Source organism: Phodopus roborovskii, unplaced genomic scaffold, assembly GCF_943737965.1.
Source record: "Phodopus roborovskii unplaced genomic scaffold, PHOROB, whole genome shotgun sequence".
In the NCBI taxonomy this organism is placed as follows: domain Eukaryota; kingdom Metazoa; phylum Chordata; class Mammalia; order Rodentia; family Cricetidae; genus Phodopus; species Phodopus roborovskii.
In genome coordinates this window covers 9,705,194-9,720,135 of record NW_026125489.1, presented here as the reverse complement: position 1 = coordinate 9,720,135, position 14,942 = coordinate 9,705,194, and the positions used below count along the sequence as shown (strand labels likewise).

The following is a 14,942-nucleotide window of genomic DNA, read 5'->3' as shown; positions in this document are numbered from 1 at the left end:
AGGATTGCCAAAGACTCTAAAGAGGCACATTGCCCCTGGGCAATCTCCCCCTGAGCTTAACCCCTCAGCACCTCCCGGCCCCCAAATATGAGTAATCTAAATTTAGATCAGCCTTTCCGTTGCTCCAGGGAACAAAACAATGTCTTGTGAAATAAAAGATCTTAGGATTTGTCAGAGAAATGCATGCAGGGGTGATCTACTGTGGCAGCTCTGAGGAATGCATGCAGGGGTGATCTACCGTGGCAGCTCTGAGGAGTGCATGCAGGGGTGATCTACCGTGGCAGCTCTGAGGAATGCATGCAGGGGTGATCTACCGTGGCAGCTCTGAGAAATGCATGCAGGGGTGATCTACTGTAGCAGCTCTGAGGAATGCATGCAGGGGTGATCTACTGTGGCAGCTCTGAGGAGTGCATGCAGGGGTGATCTACTGTAGCAGCTCTGAGGAGTGCATGCAGGGGTGATCTACTGTGGCAGCTCTGAGGAATGCATGCAGGGGTGATCTACCGTGGCAGCTCTGAGGAATGCATGCAGGGGTGATCTACCATGGCAGCTCTGAGGAATGCATGCAGGGGTGATCTACCATGGCAGCTCTGAGGAATGCATGCAGGGGTGATCTACTGTGGCAGCTCTGAGGAATGCATGCAGGGGTGACCTACCGTGGCAGCTCTGAGGAGTGCATGCAGGGGTGATCTACTGTGGCAGCTCTGAGGAATGCATGCAGGGGTGATCTACTGTGGCAGCTCTGAGGAGTGCATGCAGGGGTGATCTACTGTGGCAGCTCTGAGGAGTGCATGCAGGGGTGATCTACTGTGGCAGCTCTGGCTTGGATGAGGCTAAAATGAGGAAATGGTTTTCAAATTGGGGTAATATTAGATTCCAGTCTCATATGGATAAGTAAAGAGATCAATGATTCCTTGTCCTTCCTGTTATAGATTTTTGTGTTGATATGAGCATTTTCAAGTCCCAATTTGCTAGGTAGAAGGCTTAGCATGTGTTTATGCCTTCTCTGATATCTATAGTAAGAATGTTTTTAAGGAGAGGAAAAAATGCTTGCCTAATTTTTCTACCAAAATAACTAGCAATTGCTTATTTAAGACACTAACCTTCTCAGCTCCCTGTGAGCACTTGGGGCCAGTCTACATGATTTATATTTTTATATTTATAAAAATATGCCCCACATGTCCCCAGTGTCCTTATTTTTTTTTTTTTTTTTCCTTTTTACAAACTGCTCCTTTGTTTTTTGCTTGTTAGTTCTGTTTTGCTTTGGAGACAGGGTTTCTCTGTGTTGCTTTGGAGCTTGCTTTGTAACTCGCTCTGTAAGACCAGGCTGGCTTCGAACGCAGAGATCCGCATGCCTGTGCCTCCCAACCCCCCCCCCCCCCCAGTGCTGGTATTAAAGGCGTGTGCCACCACCTCCTGGCTTCCTTTGCTTTTTCAGTCTCAGAACTTTCCTTTCACAGCAGCCTTGGGGCCAACAAGTTGGCCTCAGCATTTAGTGACACATTCATCCCGGCTGAGGTGTGTGGTTGTGGTTATCCTTTTAGTAAAGCGTGTTTTCATGTTTTGGGCTTAGGAGATGAATCGGTACCGCTCTTGGTGCAGCCTCTTATTTGGCTATGACTGGGTTGGCATTCCGCTGGTTTACACACAGGTACAAAATACTGTGCATGCGGTTGTGGTGGGGGCGGGACAAGGCGGTCGAATGCGAGGCCAATCTTGGGTGTCGTACATCTGGAGCCATCCACCTAGAACTTGCCATCTTTCCACTTAAACTTGCTGGCGGGTGAGGCCTCTGGATCTACCTATGTTCACCCCTTCCGTAGAGTACAGGAACAAGCCTCCACCGTTCCTGGCATTTTATACGGGTGCCTGGACTTGAACTCGGGTTCTCGTGCTTGCGCTCCACGTTCCTTGTTGGCTGAGTTACCGCCCGCCCACTCTGCACCATGGTTCCCCGGGGCAGCCAGCGCGGACCTCTCACCCGGGTTTCCCTCTGCTGCAGGTTGTCACTCTCGCCGTCTACACGTTCTTCTTTGCTTGCCTGATTGGACGGCAGTTCCTGGATCCCACCAAAGGCTACGCGGGGCATGACCTCGATCTGTACATCCCAGTTTTCACCCTCCTCCAGTTCTTCTTCTACGCAGGATGGCTCAAGGTAGCCTTGGTGCCCAGGGCTCTCCGGAGCCCCTCTTGTTCCAAACTCTCCGCAGGGATCCTCTGTCGAGTCTTGGGCAAACCGTTCATGAATAACTCAAAGGTAGACTTGGCGTGTGATAGCTCAGAGGTGCTGCGGTTGCTTTCCCGTCGGGGTTAAAGCAATGGGCAGAGAGGCCGGAGTGCAGCGATCCATTATGCAAAGAGATAAGAAGAACATTTCTCTTACAGCTATCGATTTTTCTTCAAGTCTCTGTGTGCTCCCACTAGGACCGAAAGAATGTAATTAAAGTAGCAATTTTTTTAGGCACAGCTGGGCAGAGGCCGCGACAGCAAAGCATCAGCCTATGAGAGCAGCCCCCAGCTTTAACCCTGTAATAGAAGCTCAGTTCTACTCCACTCTGAAAATCATTTGCAATCCTCTGAGTTGTACTAGCTGTCCCACACATCAACTGCATCCCGTTTTCCAAAAAAAGAAACGCTCGTTGGGACTAAAGCAGAAACACCAGGATTAACGATGTCATTTAGTTTGCCAGGATCTAAAAGCAAGTCAGAGCTGTGACGACAGCTCATTCAGTCACGGGTGTGCAGCTGTGTCTGTCGTCCCCCCCCCCCACCACCACTCCCAAACCTCACAAGACATGTGTGTGAATATATAGCAGAAGCTTGAGTCTCCGTCCTTGAAGTATGTTACAGGGAAAAAGTCAGAAACAACAGTTTCCTTAAGTAAAATCCAATAATACGCCCAAGGAAACTAACAAAACAATTTCCAAATACTTGACCTTCCAAACAGCCATCTGTGCTCAGGCCTTTGGGTTGAGACCAGTTCCCCTGCAAATGCTAGTTCTTTCGCTGGTTAAGTACGTTGCCGTTTTGAAGTATACTCAAGTGACAAACAGCATGTCCTTTAAATGGCAAAAATATTTTTTTAACCAGATGACGGTGATTGTAAAAATCTTTAGCCGCTTTCTGGGAGTGAGGAAGAGCAAGAGAGATTAGTGGCTCCCTTAGAGGGAACAGGGGTTTTACTTTATCAACATAAAATGATCAGCTATCCTGCCAGTCAGTTCCGTTCTGGCTTGTTTTGACCCATCTCCCTTCATCCTGCGGAACTTTTTAATTGTCTCTCTGCTCTGGGGCCTCTTTAAGTTCCTGGCTGAACCATGAATTGGTTAGTGGCTTCTTCCTCTTTTTCCTGGTGAAGTGTCTAAATTCCTTGCCTCTAAACTGCCTGGCTTTTCACACAGGTACTGAGGATTTAAGCTCAGACCCCCATGTTTGCAGCTTAAGCACCCTAACCCACTGAGTCATCTCCCCAAGCCCAAGTGGGTAGAGTTTCCACCAAGTGGCCTCAAGATCTAGAAACTAATCAAATGATATCTTTATTTTGTTCACTTAAAATTTTTCTTCTTAGCTGGGCAGTGGTGGCACATGCCTTTAATCCCAGCACTTGGGAGGCAGAGGCAGGCAGATCTCTGTCAGTTCGAGGCCATTCCTGGTCTACAGGGTGAGTTCCAGGACAGGCTCCAAAGCTACAGAGAAACACTGTCTCAAAGAAAAAAAAACAATGTAATACCCCCCCCCACATACACATGAGCACACACACACGTACACACACATGCATACACATATTCACAAGTTAAAAAATCAAAGAAAAATTGTTCAAGAAGGTTATATTTGACATGAAAGGCTCTCATTTAAAAGGCTATTCCATTAAAAAATGTGGTGAGAATATTTAACATAGACAAAATGTTAGATGATATCTGGTCAGAACCCAGCTAAACGATTCACAGAACTAGAACTAATTAGATAAGGGTAAATCTTTAAGGTGAAATGAGTTGACCCTACCTCTCAGGTGCAACCACTTAGCACTTAAGTCTCAACTGTTTATATGTCTTTTATCGTGATTTGTCCTTCATTGCCCTTTAAGCTCATGTTGTCAACCAGGCCTTTACCAACTGCTTTGAAAGCTCAGACAACATAAGTGCTTTGCGTGTTGATAATGACCACTCAGGATTCACGGGTTTGCTTTGGCTGCACGGCTTCCCTGGTCTAGATGAACAGACAGATCCATGTGCAGAGCATGCCCGTGAAAGGGGCCTGCTTGGTGATAAACATCGGTAGACCAGCCCGCTGCCCTGGAGGCTGCATATTACAGAAGTGGCTGGGAAGGGTCAACCTCGAGTTCCTCCTGGGTCTTCACATGCACTGCTTCTGTGTATCCCGTGTTCACAACTGCAGGTTGCAGAGCAGCTGATCAACCCTTTTGGGGAAGATGATGACGACTTTGAAACGAACTGGTGCATTGACAGAAACCTGCAGGTGAGGAACTTTTCTGTCTTTTGTGAGCAATAAATCACCTGCAAATAGATTCTGGATGCAGGTTCCGGGACGTGAGATCTGTAACCGTGGGCTTCATCGTTCCTTTCTGTACCTAAAATGTCCCGGATCCCATTTCCAGCACAATTAGGCCCATTTTCTGTGTGAGCTTTTGTTGGCATCATCTGTCCGTCCAGTACACAGCAATATTTTAAATCATTTATCTCTCCTACTTTGATTTGTCATCCAGAGAGATTAGCAGTGACATGAACTGAGACCCAGACATAATCTGCTGTGAATCCCTAAACATGACCCACCAGACCCCAGTAATCAGCTGTGCAGGGTGGAGCCAAAGTCACACCGGCTCCCTTCTCACATCTGAATGGATCCCCTTACCCAGAGCAGCGCAGTTCCCGCAAGCTGCTCACCGAGGCGTGAGGGAATTCTCTTTCTAGGGAGGGACCTTCAGGTCCTCTGTCTGAGGACCTTTACCCTATCCGGCTGTCTGAAGCCCTGCCAGTCTGTTGGGGGAGGAAGCATAATGTTTCTCTCTGTGTGTCAAAACTGGATTCCCAGAGGCTTAATGGCTTATTTGTAACTTTGTCTAAGCCAAGGCAGAGAGAGCATCACCGAAACACAGGTCTGTTGGCACACTGCTTTTCCAAATACACAAATGTAGCCAGGCCTGGTGGCATGTGACACAGGTCTGTTGGCACACTACTTTTCCAAATACATAAATGTAGCCAGGCCTGGTGGCATGTGTCTGTAATTTCAGCACTTGGTGGGCTGGGAAAGGAGGAGTCCAAGTTCAAGGGTGGCCTGAGGTACATGCCTGTTTCAAAAAGGAAGGATGGAGAGAGAGACAGAGACAGATAGGGACAGACACAGAGAGAGACAGAGACAGACAGAGGGAGAGACAGAGACAGAGAGACAGACAGAGGGAGAGACAGAGACAGACAGAGGGAGAGACAGAGACAGAGAAACAGACAGAGACAGACAGATAGGGACAGACAGAGACAGAGAGACAGACAGAGGGAGAGACACAGAGATGAGAGAGACAGAGGGAGAGACAGAGACAGACAGACAGGCAGACAGAGGGAGAGAGAGGGAGGGTGACAAGAAGCAGTGGGAGGTAGAGGTGTGTTTGTGGGTTACAGAAGGTGGACAGACAGCGTCCACCTCTCCATGCCCTCTGACAACAAGTGGTGGCTGTCAGGGAGCCACCAAGACAGCACCGTAGCTGGAAAAGAGGAAGGAGGCCCCACGGGGGGGGGGGGGGCGGGGAGCACGCAGGCAGAGGGCGGGCGAGCGGGCCGGCTGTGCGCAGTGTTTGTGAGCAGGAAAGAACAGGCCCTGCAGGGTCCACTCGGACATCGTCCCTTTGTTCTCCAGCTCCCTCCCACCTGCTGGGGGACCCCCCCAATCTAAGCTGCTCTGACAGTGTGACACTGTGACAACGGTTCTAGGTCTCTCTCTTGGCTGTGGACGAAATGCACATGAGCCTGCCCAAGATGAAGAAGGACATTTACTGGGACGATTCTGCCGCTCGGCCACCATACACACTGGCAGCCGCAGATTACTGCATACCCTCCTTTCTGGGCTCAACCATCCAAATGGGGTGAGCAGGCTTTTAAAAATCCTTGATATTTAGGGGAGCACTTAAATATGTGTGCTTGTGTGCATGCATGTGTGCGTGACAGAGGAGGCATGAGCCGTGCTGTGCACGTGGAGGGCAGAGGGCAACTGTACAGTCACTTCCCTCAAACCACCTCTACATGGGTCCCCGGGGTCACACAGGCCATCAGGCTTCCGTAGCAAGCGCGGTTACCCACACACAGGTGCGAATGATCTTGGAATCTACCTTCTGACACACACACACACACTGAAATATGATCATATCCACCCTCCATTTCTCCCTTCAACTTCCCCAATATCTCCCCCAAAACATGTCTCCAACCTCATTTTTTTTTTCCTTTCTCCTCCTTCTTCCTTTCAAAGTCTCATTAACGCTGCCAGTATGTGCACTAGAACAGGGGAACTTACCGGTGATCACATCCTCAAAAAAGAAAGATTCTCCGTCCCTCAGCTCGACAGTTAGGGGTGGGGCCTTAGAAGCTCCACCCCCCGTTTGTGGGGAATTCAGGCTGGCTCTGTCTTGTACAGATCTTGTAGCTTTGACGTAACTGTGTCCCATCGTTGCCTGGATGCCCTCTCCTCTGTTCCAGTGTTCTGGCCCTGACGCTCCTCATTCAGACGGCTAGCCTCTGTCACCCATACCTATAAAGCTTGGCTCCTGGCCAGACAACCCCAAGTCCTCATGGGTAATGGTCTGTGGCACTCCTCCTCAAAAGGGGCCCCTGAACTTAAAAGCCCTTCAAGAGCAAAAGCAGCAGCTGCCTGAAGGTGGCATTTCAGGAGCTGTGCTGAACAATGAGAGATGCAGGCGCCAGGAGACTCATGTAGGTGTCCTCTTGCCGTTACCCGTGACACAAAGGTTAGAGACGATGAGGCATGCAGTAAATGGAAATGAAAGAGAGCCCTGAAGTCTCCCACATCCCTTTAGTCCCGTCACGGAAATCAAAGCAGCCAACAGAAAGGGAGTAATAACCCCTCGAGCACTAACAAGCTGTCCACCATAAATAACAGTTAGAGGGTGCTCCCTGGAGATGAGTGGCTGGGTCTGCTCACAACTGGGCACACGAGTGTGTTAGCAGCGCTTGCTGTCCATGCTGCTGGCCTTAAGCATGCCCAAGCACGAGCCTTCAGACTGTTTGCTACTCCCGTTTAAAAGTCATTATTTCATTGGATTTTTCTGAGGTGAAATGATATACCAATCCTCCTTACATTTCCAGCAATCTAGGAGAACCTATGTGGTGAACAGATCCATTTAGTAGAGAGGAGAAAATAGCCCAGTATGCTAAGAATTCCTTATAGAGAGAAATGGAAGAATTTAAGATTTATTTGTCACTAGGAAACTAAGCCACTGGGTCGAAAATGATGACTCTTGCTTATCCGTCTGTATGCCAGAACTTCTCAACATGCTTACCATACCACAATACCCATTTTACAATTATACAAGTACGCGTCTAGTGTATACACGGGATTTAAGATGGTGCAATAGATAGTACCAGTTCAAATACATGAAAATACGTATTGTAGCAAGCAAAGACCCTACTAAAGGTCATTAAATGTGTTTCTAGACTGGTGTTCTCAGCAATCATGCTTACTTAGCCAAAGACGTTCAAATAGCTTATTTTAGCCTTATAAGAAAATGCATAGTCTGGCATATACAATTGCATACCCATGTTATAAACCACTAAAAATAGCTCAAGTTCTAAATCACTAACTTCTACAAAAATGTGCCCTCGCACGTTGATTTTCTTTCCCTCCAGGGGAGATGAGTGTACACTGGGTTCATCATTTAGAGCGTGGGGACTCTCGGTCTGCCAGCATGGGGTCGGTGACCTTGCTGTTCACGTCTTACCTTTAAATGCTATCACAGGTGTTTGTGGCTTAATTATCTTTTCCAAGAGAACGCCTACAGAGTACAGTAGTGTTCAGGGAGCGGGCTTGACCGTGGGGAAACTAGATATGCCTCAGGAAAGGGGTGGCCGACTAAATTTGTCATAACTCATAGTCTGAGCTCTCAAACAGAGCGCAAAGAGGTGGTGGGAAGGAGGGAGCTGCTTACTGCCTTGCTTTACATGGATTGCTCAGTCTATCTTCTTACAAACCCAGGGCCACCGGCCCGGGGATGGCCCCACCCACCATGGTCTGAGCCCTCCCCCCAGTGATGCTTCCTCAGCTGAGGCTCCTTCCTCTGATGACTCCAGCTTGTGTCACGTTGACACAAAACCACCCAGAGCACACTTCATTTCATTTACGCTAGGATGACTTTCCATCTATCATTGGAATTTAAATTCTCAAAACACCACTTCGAAAGTGGAACAAGCAATGTCCAGCGTGGTGGGGTTTGTCCTTCCATCTTACCCAAGCTCTGTAATTAGTTATATCCTTACACTAACGAGGACAAAGTGGCTTTGAAAATCAAACAACAAAAACACCTCAAATCATGTTGGTCTTTGTATAGCAGATACGCCCTAAGAAGTAGGCGTTGACCTGTGGTCTTTGGAAACCAGGCTCTTACCTCTTCCTTGTTATAGTAACGGTGTGTGTGTGTGTGTGTGTGTGTGTGTGTGTGAGAGAGAGAGAGAGAGAGAGAGAGAGAGAGAAGATTGCTCTGCACTCTGAGCAGGCTACTTAGCAGTACCCCTGCTTATGCCTTTAGCTCTGTGGCTGACGGCCTCATGGGTGTTCAGCAGATGTTTTGAAATGCTGGAGTTTGTTATTGTTTCTCAACGTTGGATATGAAAGTAGCTCCAACTGAGACAACCCTCTGCCCTACTACGTGCTTTCACGCCTGCCCTTCCTCTCTCTTTTGAAGGCAGACTGCATGGAACAAACTTTCTCATTCCCGTGTGTCCCGCGTTGGTGTATGGGTGACTTCCAGAGTTAGCAGTGTCTGACGAATGGCACAAACTTAGTAAATTCCTGTCAGCCCTGGCTTCCCGCAGCTGGATTTCCCAGCTTCTACCAGTCCCTGTACATCCTCTCCACACACACCCAGTGCCCTGGTCTTACCGCTCAATAGCTGCTAAGTCATCCTATCTAAGGTTTTCAACTGTCCGGGGAAGCTCCCAGCTGCCGGGACAGTTTTTACAGATCTCTTTCAAAGAAGAAAAAGGACTATCAGACACACATTATCACTCCCTCGGGCACCAGGAACTACTTCTGAGGGTTGCCAGTGGTTGGCAGAGTCCTCCACAGCTTCGGGTCCTCAAAACTCACGGACACATGGCCACCCTTTTCATCTCCCAGGCAACAAGGGAGGCAGGTAAAAACGTCACAGCTGTCAGTTGACCTCGTGTGATGCTGAGTCACAGAGGGTCACATGAGTCCCTCGGCTTTGCTCAGCTAGTGCCAGCCTGGGCAGCAGCATCCTCACTCTCGAGTTCCTACTGTTGAAACAACGCTCCGTCCCTCTCCGTCTCTGGAAACTCGTGGCTCCCTGGCACTTGAGTGTGGCAAATTCCCGTGCATGTCCCCCCCCCCCCCAGTCTCTCCCGGCCCCGTCCAATGAGTTCTGGAACACGAGCTATCTGTTTCAGCTGGCCGTCCCTGACACAGCGGGACACACCGAGAGTGATCCTGCCCTATCATGTAATGCCCCAGCCATGATTGTTTAAGTGCTGTTATATCTACGCCTCTGGCATGCACTAAAAGTACACTTTAAAAATTAAGTAAGGGTTCAGGTGTGCGCAGTCCCCAACAGGTAACCAGCCCGGTCTGGCGGTGTAATCGCGGTACTTGGGAGGTGGAGGCAAGAGGTTCAGTTTGATCTCCGTAGTGGGTTCAAGAGCAGCCTAAAGTATACCGGATTTGGCCTCGTTTTTTTATGAGATATGCTTTAATCTTCAGGGCATTCTGTTCCTAAGCTGAGTTTCTACATATCAGAAACAAGAGCAGGGAAAATCGTGACTGTTAGAGTGAATGTCAGTAACGGTCTGTCTCTGGTGCTGGCACTCAGAAGAAAGGGCATTCCCCCGGTAACACCAGCATTGATGTTCACATAGCTTTTCCTGTGCGGGCAATACCAAAACCACACATTTTCAGCCTGGAGGACGAAGTCCAAGCCCTCACAGCATACTCCAAGACCATCATCCCAGCCATGACCGATGCCGTTCTGTTTTATGCCACCTCAAAAGCACGCTAATTCCTGCTGCCTTATTTATCTGTCACACCTTCTTTCTCTGTGCGGTTCCAGCTCTTCATGGGAAATTTGCCCGGCACACAAGCTTCATTTCAAATGTAGATATTCATATTCATGCCTTCTCCCTCCTTTAAAATTGTAAGTAATAAGGTATATGATGTAGCAAATTGTCCACGGTAGAGGCTCGGTAAATCTAGCAGTGTAATTTAGCAGCTGCATGTCGTGTGTCCGCACCACAGTCTTATGAGGCCGGGAAGTACCAATGGGTTTCCTTGGCAATCTCCCCAGTGAGGCTTGGTTAGCGGAGCCTTTCCTGCCTGCTCCCTTGCTTGTCTCGTTTTCTGCAGTCTGACAAGGGGGCTTATTGTGTGCGATGGAGGTGAGGATACATCTCCATTGTACAGTTGGGGCCTTTTTTCCATTTTTACACTTACTTGGTGTGTGCGTTCACACGCCAGCATCCATGAATGCGTGCACATGCATTTGTGTGGGTGTGGTGAGCATACACAGGCCCACATGTATATGTGGAGGTCAGAGGATAGGTTACCAATACCTGTTCTCTCCTACCATGTGGGCTCCAGAGATCAGGTCATCTGGATAGGGTAGCAAATACCCTTTTGCACTGAGCCATATTTCTGACCCAGTTTGTTTTATTTGTTTCTTTTCCTTTTGAGTCACAACGTTTTGAAATAATAGTAATACATACGTTTGGTTTTTGGTTTTTGTTTTTATCATAGAAGACCATGATGTCCCACTTACCAGGTAGGGCGCCTTTAATGTAGTTAAGGGGAAAACCCCAAAATAAAAAGTCAGTGTCCCAAGTAAAGGGCACATGCCTGTCCTATAAAGAGAAAGTGCCAGCTTGCCCTCAAGTCTCGGAGCACCTCCAGTGTGCCAGTCCCCGTGAGCAACTGTGCTTGTCCATCCTCTGTGAACTCCCTAGCTAAACGGATGGCTGTGAAGTGTGACTAATTAGGCCCTGTGAGCTGACCTAATGAAACCCAACCAGCAGGGTCACTGAGGCCACCAAACCATGAGTCGGCATCTCCCAGGGCAATGTAACAGGATCTGGAGGGGGAGGGACAGGAGACTATCCGGTGGCCAAGGACACCACTGGAGCTTCCGAATAACAGCAAGAGGTTGTGATCCAGCTCCATCCCAGGACAATTTTTCCTGGCACTCTTCTGGCTCCACCCGCACTCTGCCAGCCTTTACCTATATGTCACAGAAAACGCACCTAGCATAGGACATCTGGTCGACCATGGATGTAATTACCAGCCCTGGACAGGCACAGCAGGGTTGCCGTTGCTCCCTAAGCCAGCATGAGCAACTGGCCTTTCAGGGCAAGTGTTTAAGTTGTTCCCAGCCCCCATTAAGGCTGAAGTTGATGGAGATGTGAGACGACAACCCTGGAGTCTAAGGCAGGAGTAGACCTCTCCGCCAAATGGGCTTCGTTAGCTCATTTTACTTAAGGCTTGCAGGAGATTAAAAGAGTAGACTCATTAAGTCAGCATTTCAGTGGGAAATCCTTAGCCACGGCAAACCCTTCAAACCTACCAGGGGACCCCAAGCACAGAGAGAGACCACCTCACCGACACACCTCCTTTTCATGGTGTGCCGACTTCTCCCTCAGTCCAAACTGAGTAGCAGAGATGTCAGGCTTTTACGAGGCATGTCTCAGTTCCTTCCCAATTTTACTCATTGTTCTGTTCTGAGCTCTAGCATTGGAGTAAGACTTCTGTTTTGGCCTCACAGGCGTAATGAATCTCCTGGAGCTCAGTAACCTGTCTGTAAAGTGTTGGTAACGACAGCAATATGAATTGACATCGTTACCTCCACAGCTAAATGAGCCTTAGCTGTTGCTTGCATCACGCCCCCTTTGGCATTTGCTGTGGGAGGGGAGGGGCACACATGCCGAGGCGCATATGCAGAGCCACAGGTATGGAGGTCAGAAGACACTTGCTAGTGTCTGTTTTCTCCTTTCACCTTTGCTCGGGGTCTTGGGGTCATATTCAGGTTGCCAGGCTTACGCAGCAAGCACTCTGCCCACGGAGCTGTCTTGCCGGTGCTAATATTCTCTAGAGTTTAGCCATGCCCCATTACTTTTTATAGATCTAGGGGAACAGTGGGTCCTGGGGAAATCTGTCTTCATTTCAACCCAAATAAAAGCAAAAGAAGCCATGTTTTGCACAGTATATACTAACATTCAAGTTTCTAGATCAGAAGTGTTTCGAGTGTGATCTGGGAACCCCTTGAAGGTCTCCAACACTCTGGAAGGGAATCCGTATGGATAAAACTAACTTCATCATAACATTATGGTTTATTCTTTGATTTGTGTTCTTTTCTAAGCGTATGAAAATCCCTCTGATTTGCTGTTTTACTTCCAACTGCAGTTGTGTAGTCAACCATAGTCCAAAAATATTAAATGGAAGGTCACAGAAGCAAACAATTCGTATATTTTAAACTGCATGCCATTCTGAACAGTGGAATGATGTTTGGAGCCATCATACTTTATCTTCCCTGGTCTGTGAGTCAGCCCTATGTCCAGTGCATCTATAGTGCATGCCCTACCTGCCCCTCACCTACTAGCCAACTCAGTCATCAGAGCAACAATGCTTATGTTCAAGGACACCTTAATTTATGAATCTATTTAACACACAAGAGTAGTGATGCTGCCAGGTGGTGGCGGTGGCGGTGGCGGCGGCACACGCCTTTAATCCCAGCACTTGGGGGACAGAGACAGTTGGATCTCTGTTAGTTTGAGGTCAGCCTGGTCTACTGAGCAAGTTTCAGGACAGGCTCCAAAGCTACAGAGAAACCCTGTCTCGAAAAACCAAAAAAGTAATGATGCTGGTGTATTTGGCTATGTCTAAGAGAAGTTGCAAAATGTGTCCCTTAAGTGAAAAATGAAAGTTACTCATTAATGAAAAAAAATATACTGTTTATTAATATGGAAAAGGATGAGTCTCCTCCTCGTGCTATTGTTAAGAATGGAAAAACAGCCCATGCAGGTTTTGCCGTCATACTTGATGCTGCAGAAGTTATGGCTGGGTAGACAAGATGGCTCAGCTGGTAAAAGCACTTGCCACACAAGCCTGATTGATGACCTGAGTTGGATCCCTGGGACCCACAGTAGAGGGAAAGAACTGACTCCTCACCAGAGGTCATTCTACAAGCATGCCATGGCACATGGTTGCCTGCACTCGCACACATGCAACACAAAATAATAAGATTAATTTTAAAACAAGTTATGGCCACAGCCAAGCACGGCGTCACATGCCTGCAACCCTGAAACGGGAATTGGAGATGAAAGGATCAGAAGTTCGTCATCCTAGGCAAAACTGCAAGTTTTGTGGCAAACCTGTGATAATGAGACTGTCTCTAAACAAATTAATAAGGGTATAGCTACGTGTGTAGCATGTGTTTAGCTAACACAACAGGGAAAAGGCATTACCATCAATCTGGGAATCCACTGGAGATCTTGGAATGTAGCTCCCGAGATAAGGTGGGGACGCCTTCTAGTCAGCGGACTTTCCTAGAGGCTACTAGATATATGACGATGTCATGGCCGTGGCGTCATCCTTAATGGCGCATGCGCTCATACACTCTTGCCTTTTACATTCCTCGGCTATCATTTTGTATGCGTAAATAGCAGTTGCCCTAGCTCGGCTTTTGACTTAGAGACCGCCCTCAATGTAGCCCTACAGCTACTCTGTCTTTTGTCCCGTGCTTCAGGCTGGGGTCCGAGTTCCCTGCGGAGGACTGGCTCTGGAACTACGAGAAGCATGGGCCCCGGCACTCGGTGATGAGGAGAGTCAAGCGCTTCCTGAGCACCCACGAGCACCCCGGCAGCCCCAGGAGGAGGACTTTCGGCAGGCAGGCCAGCGACAGCTCCATGTTCTTCCCCCCCAGCCCAGCTCGGGATCTGCTGGATGTACCCTCGAGAAATCCCCACGGAGCCTCACCCAGCCGGAAGCAATCCCACTCCCGAGAGGGTAGCCCTAAGCTGCATTCCAGCATGGGAGAGCTGTCCACCATCAGGGAGACCAGCCGTACCAGCACATTGCAGAGCCTGACCCCGCAGTCCAGCGTGAGGGCCTCCCCTACCAAAATGCCCCGGGTCCCCGAGGTCCTGATCACAGCGGCCGAAGCCCCCGCGTCCTCATCAGACGGCCAACCGCATGACTCCGCTACCTCCATCCTGAGCCTCGAGTTCACCGGGGTGCAGCCTAGCAGGACTGAGCGGCAGGTAGACCCCGCAGGGAAGGCGACACCACCTGGGGACCCCAAGCCCCAGGCTGTTTCCACCAGTCCTGAGAGAGACTTGTTCAAGTTTGAGGAGGACCTGGATGATGACAGATTCCCGCAAAGGTGGAGCCTTCCGGAGTTACGGGAGTCCAGGCACACCTCCCTGGGAAACTTGGCTCCAGACCCTATGGGCCCCAGGGCTGCTCTCTTACTTGATACGGAAACATCCTCGGAGACCAGCAGAATCCATCCCGGGGCTGGCTCTGGACTCTCTCCTGACATCCTGTACTTAATGGAAAGCTTGGATGCTAAGGAAACAGACATCCTGGAGTCTAACAACGAGCACCCCGAAGAATCCCCTCAGGGAACCCGGCAGCGCCCCAGGACCTGGTTCTAGTTCACCTTCCTTCTTTACACAGAGCTGTGGATACCAGCCTGGGGACAGTGTCCC

The 14,942-nt window shown here is 49.1% G+C and overlaps 1 protein-coding gene across 1 annotated transcript in view; it reads left to right on the top strand.

Moving 5' to 3' along the window:
• Positions 1-14,942, top strand: part of Best3 (bestrophin 3) — a 32,434-nt gene extending 17,492 nt beyond the window's left edge. Inside the window, exons 5-9 of the mRNA XM_051176211.1 lie at positions 1,574-1,651; positions 2,003-2,155; positions 4,396-4,476; positions 5,940-6,091; positions 13,979-14,942. Coding sequence (XP_051032168.1) covers positions 1,574-1,651; positions 2,003-2,155; positions 4,396-4,476; positions 5,940-6,091; positions 13,979-14,888 — 1,374 coding nt within the window. The 3' untranslated portion in view covers positions 14,889-14,942. The remainder of the gene's footprint in view (positions 1-1,573; positions 1,652-2,002; positions 2,156-4,395; positions 4,477-5,939; positions 6,092-13,978) is intronic.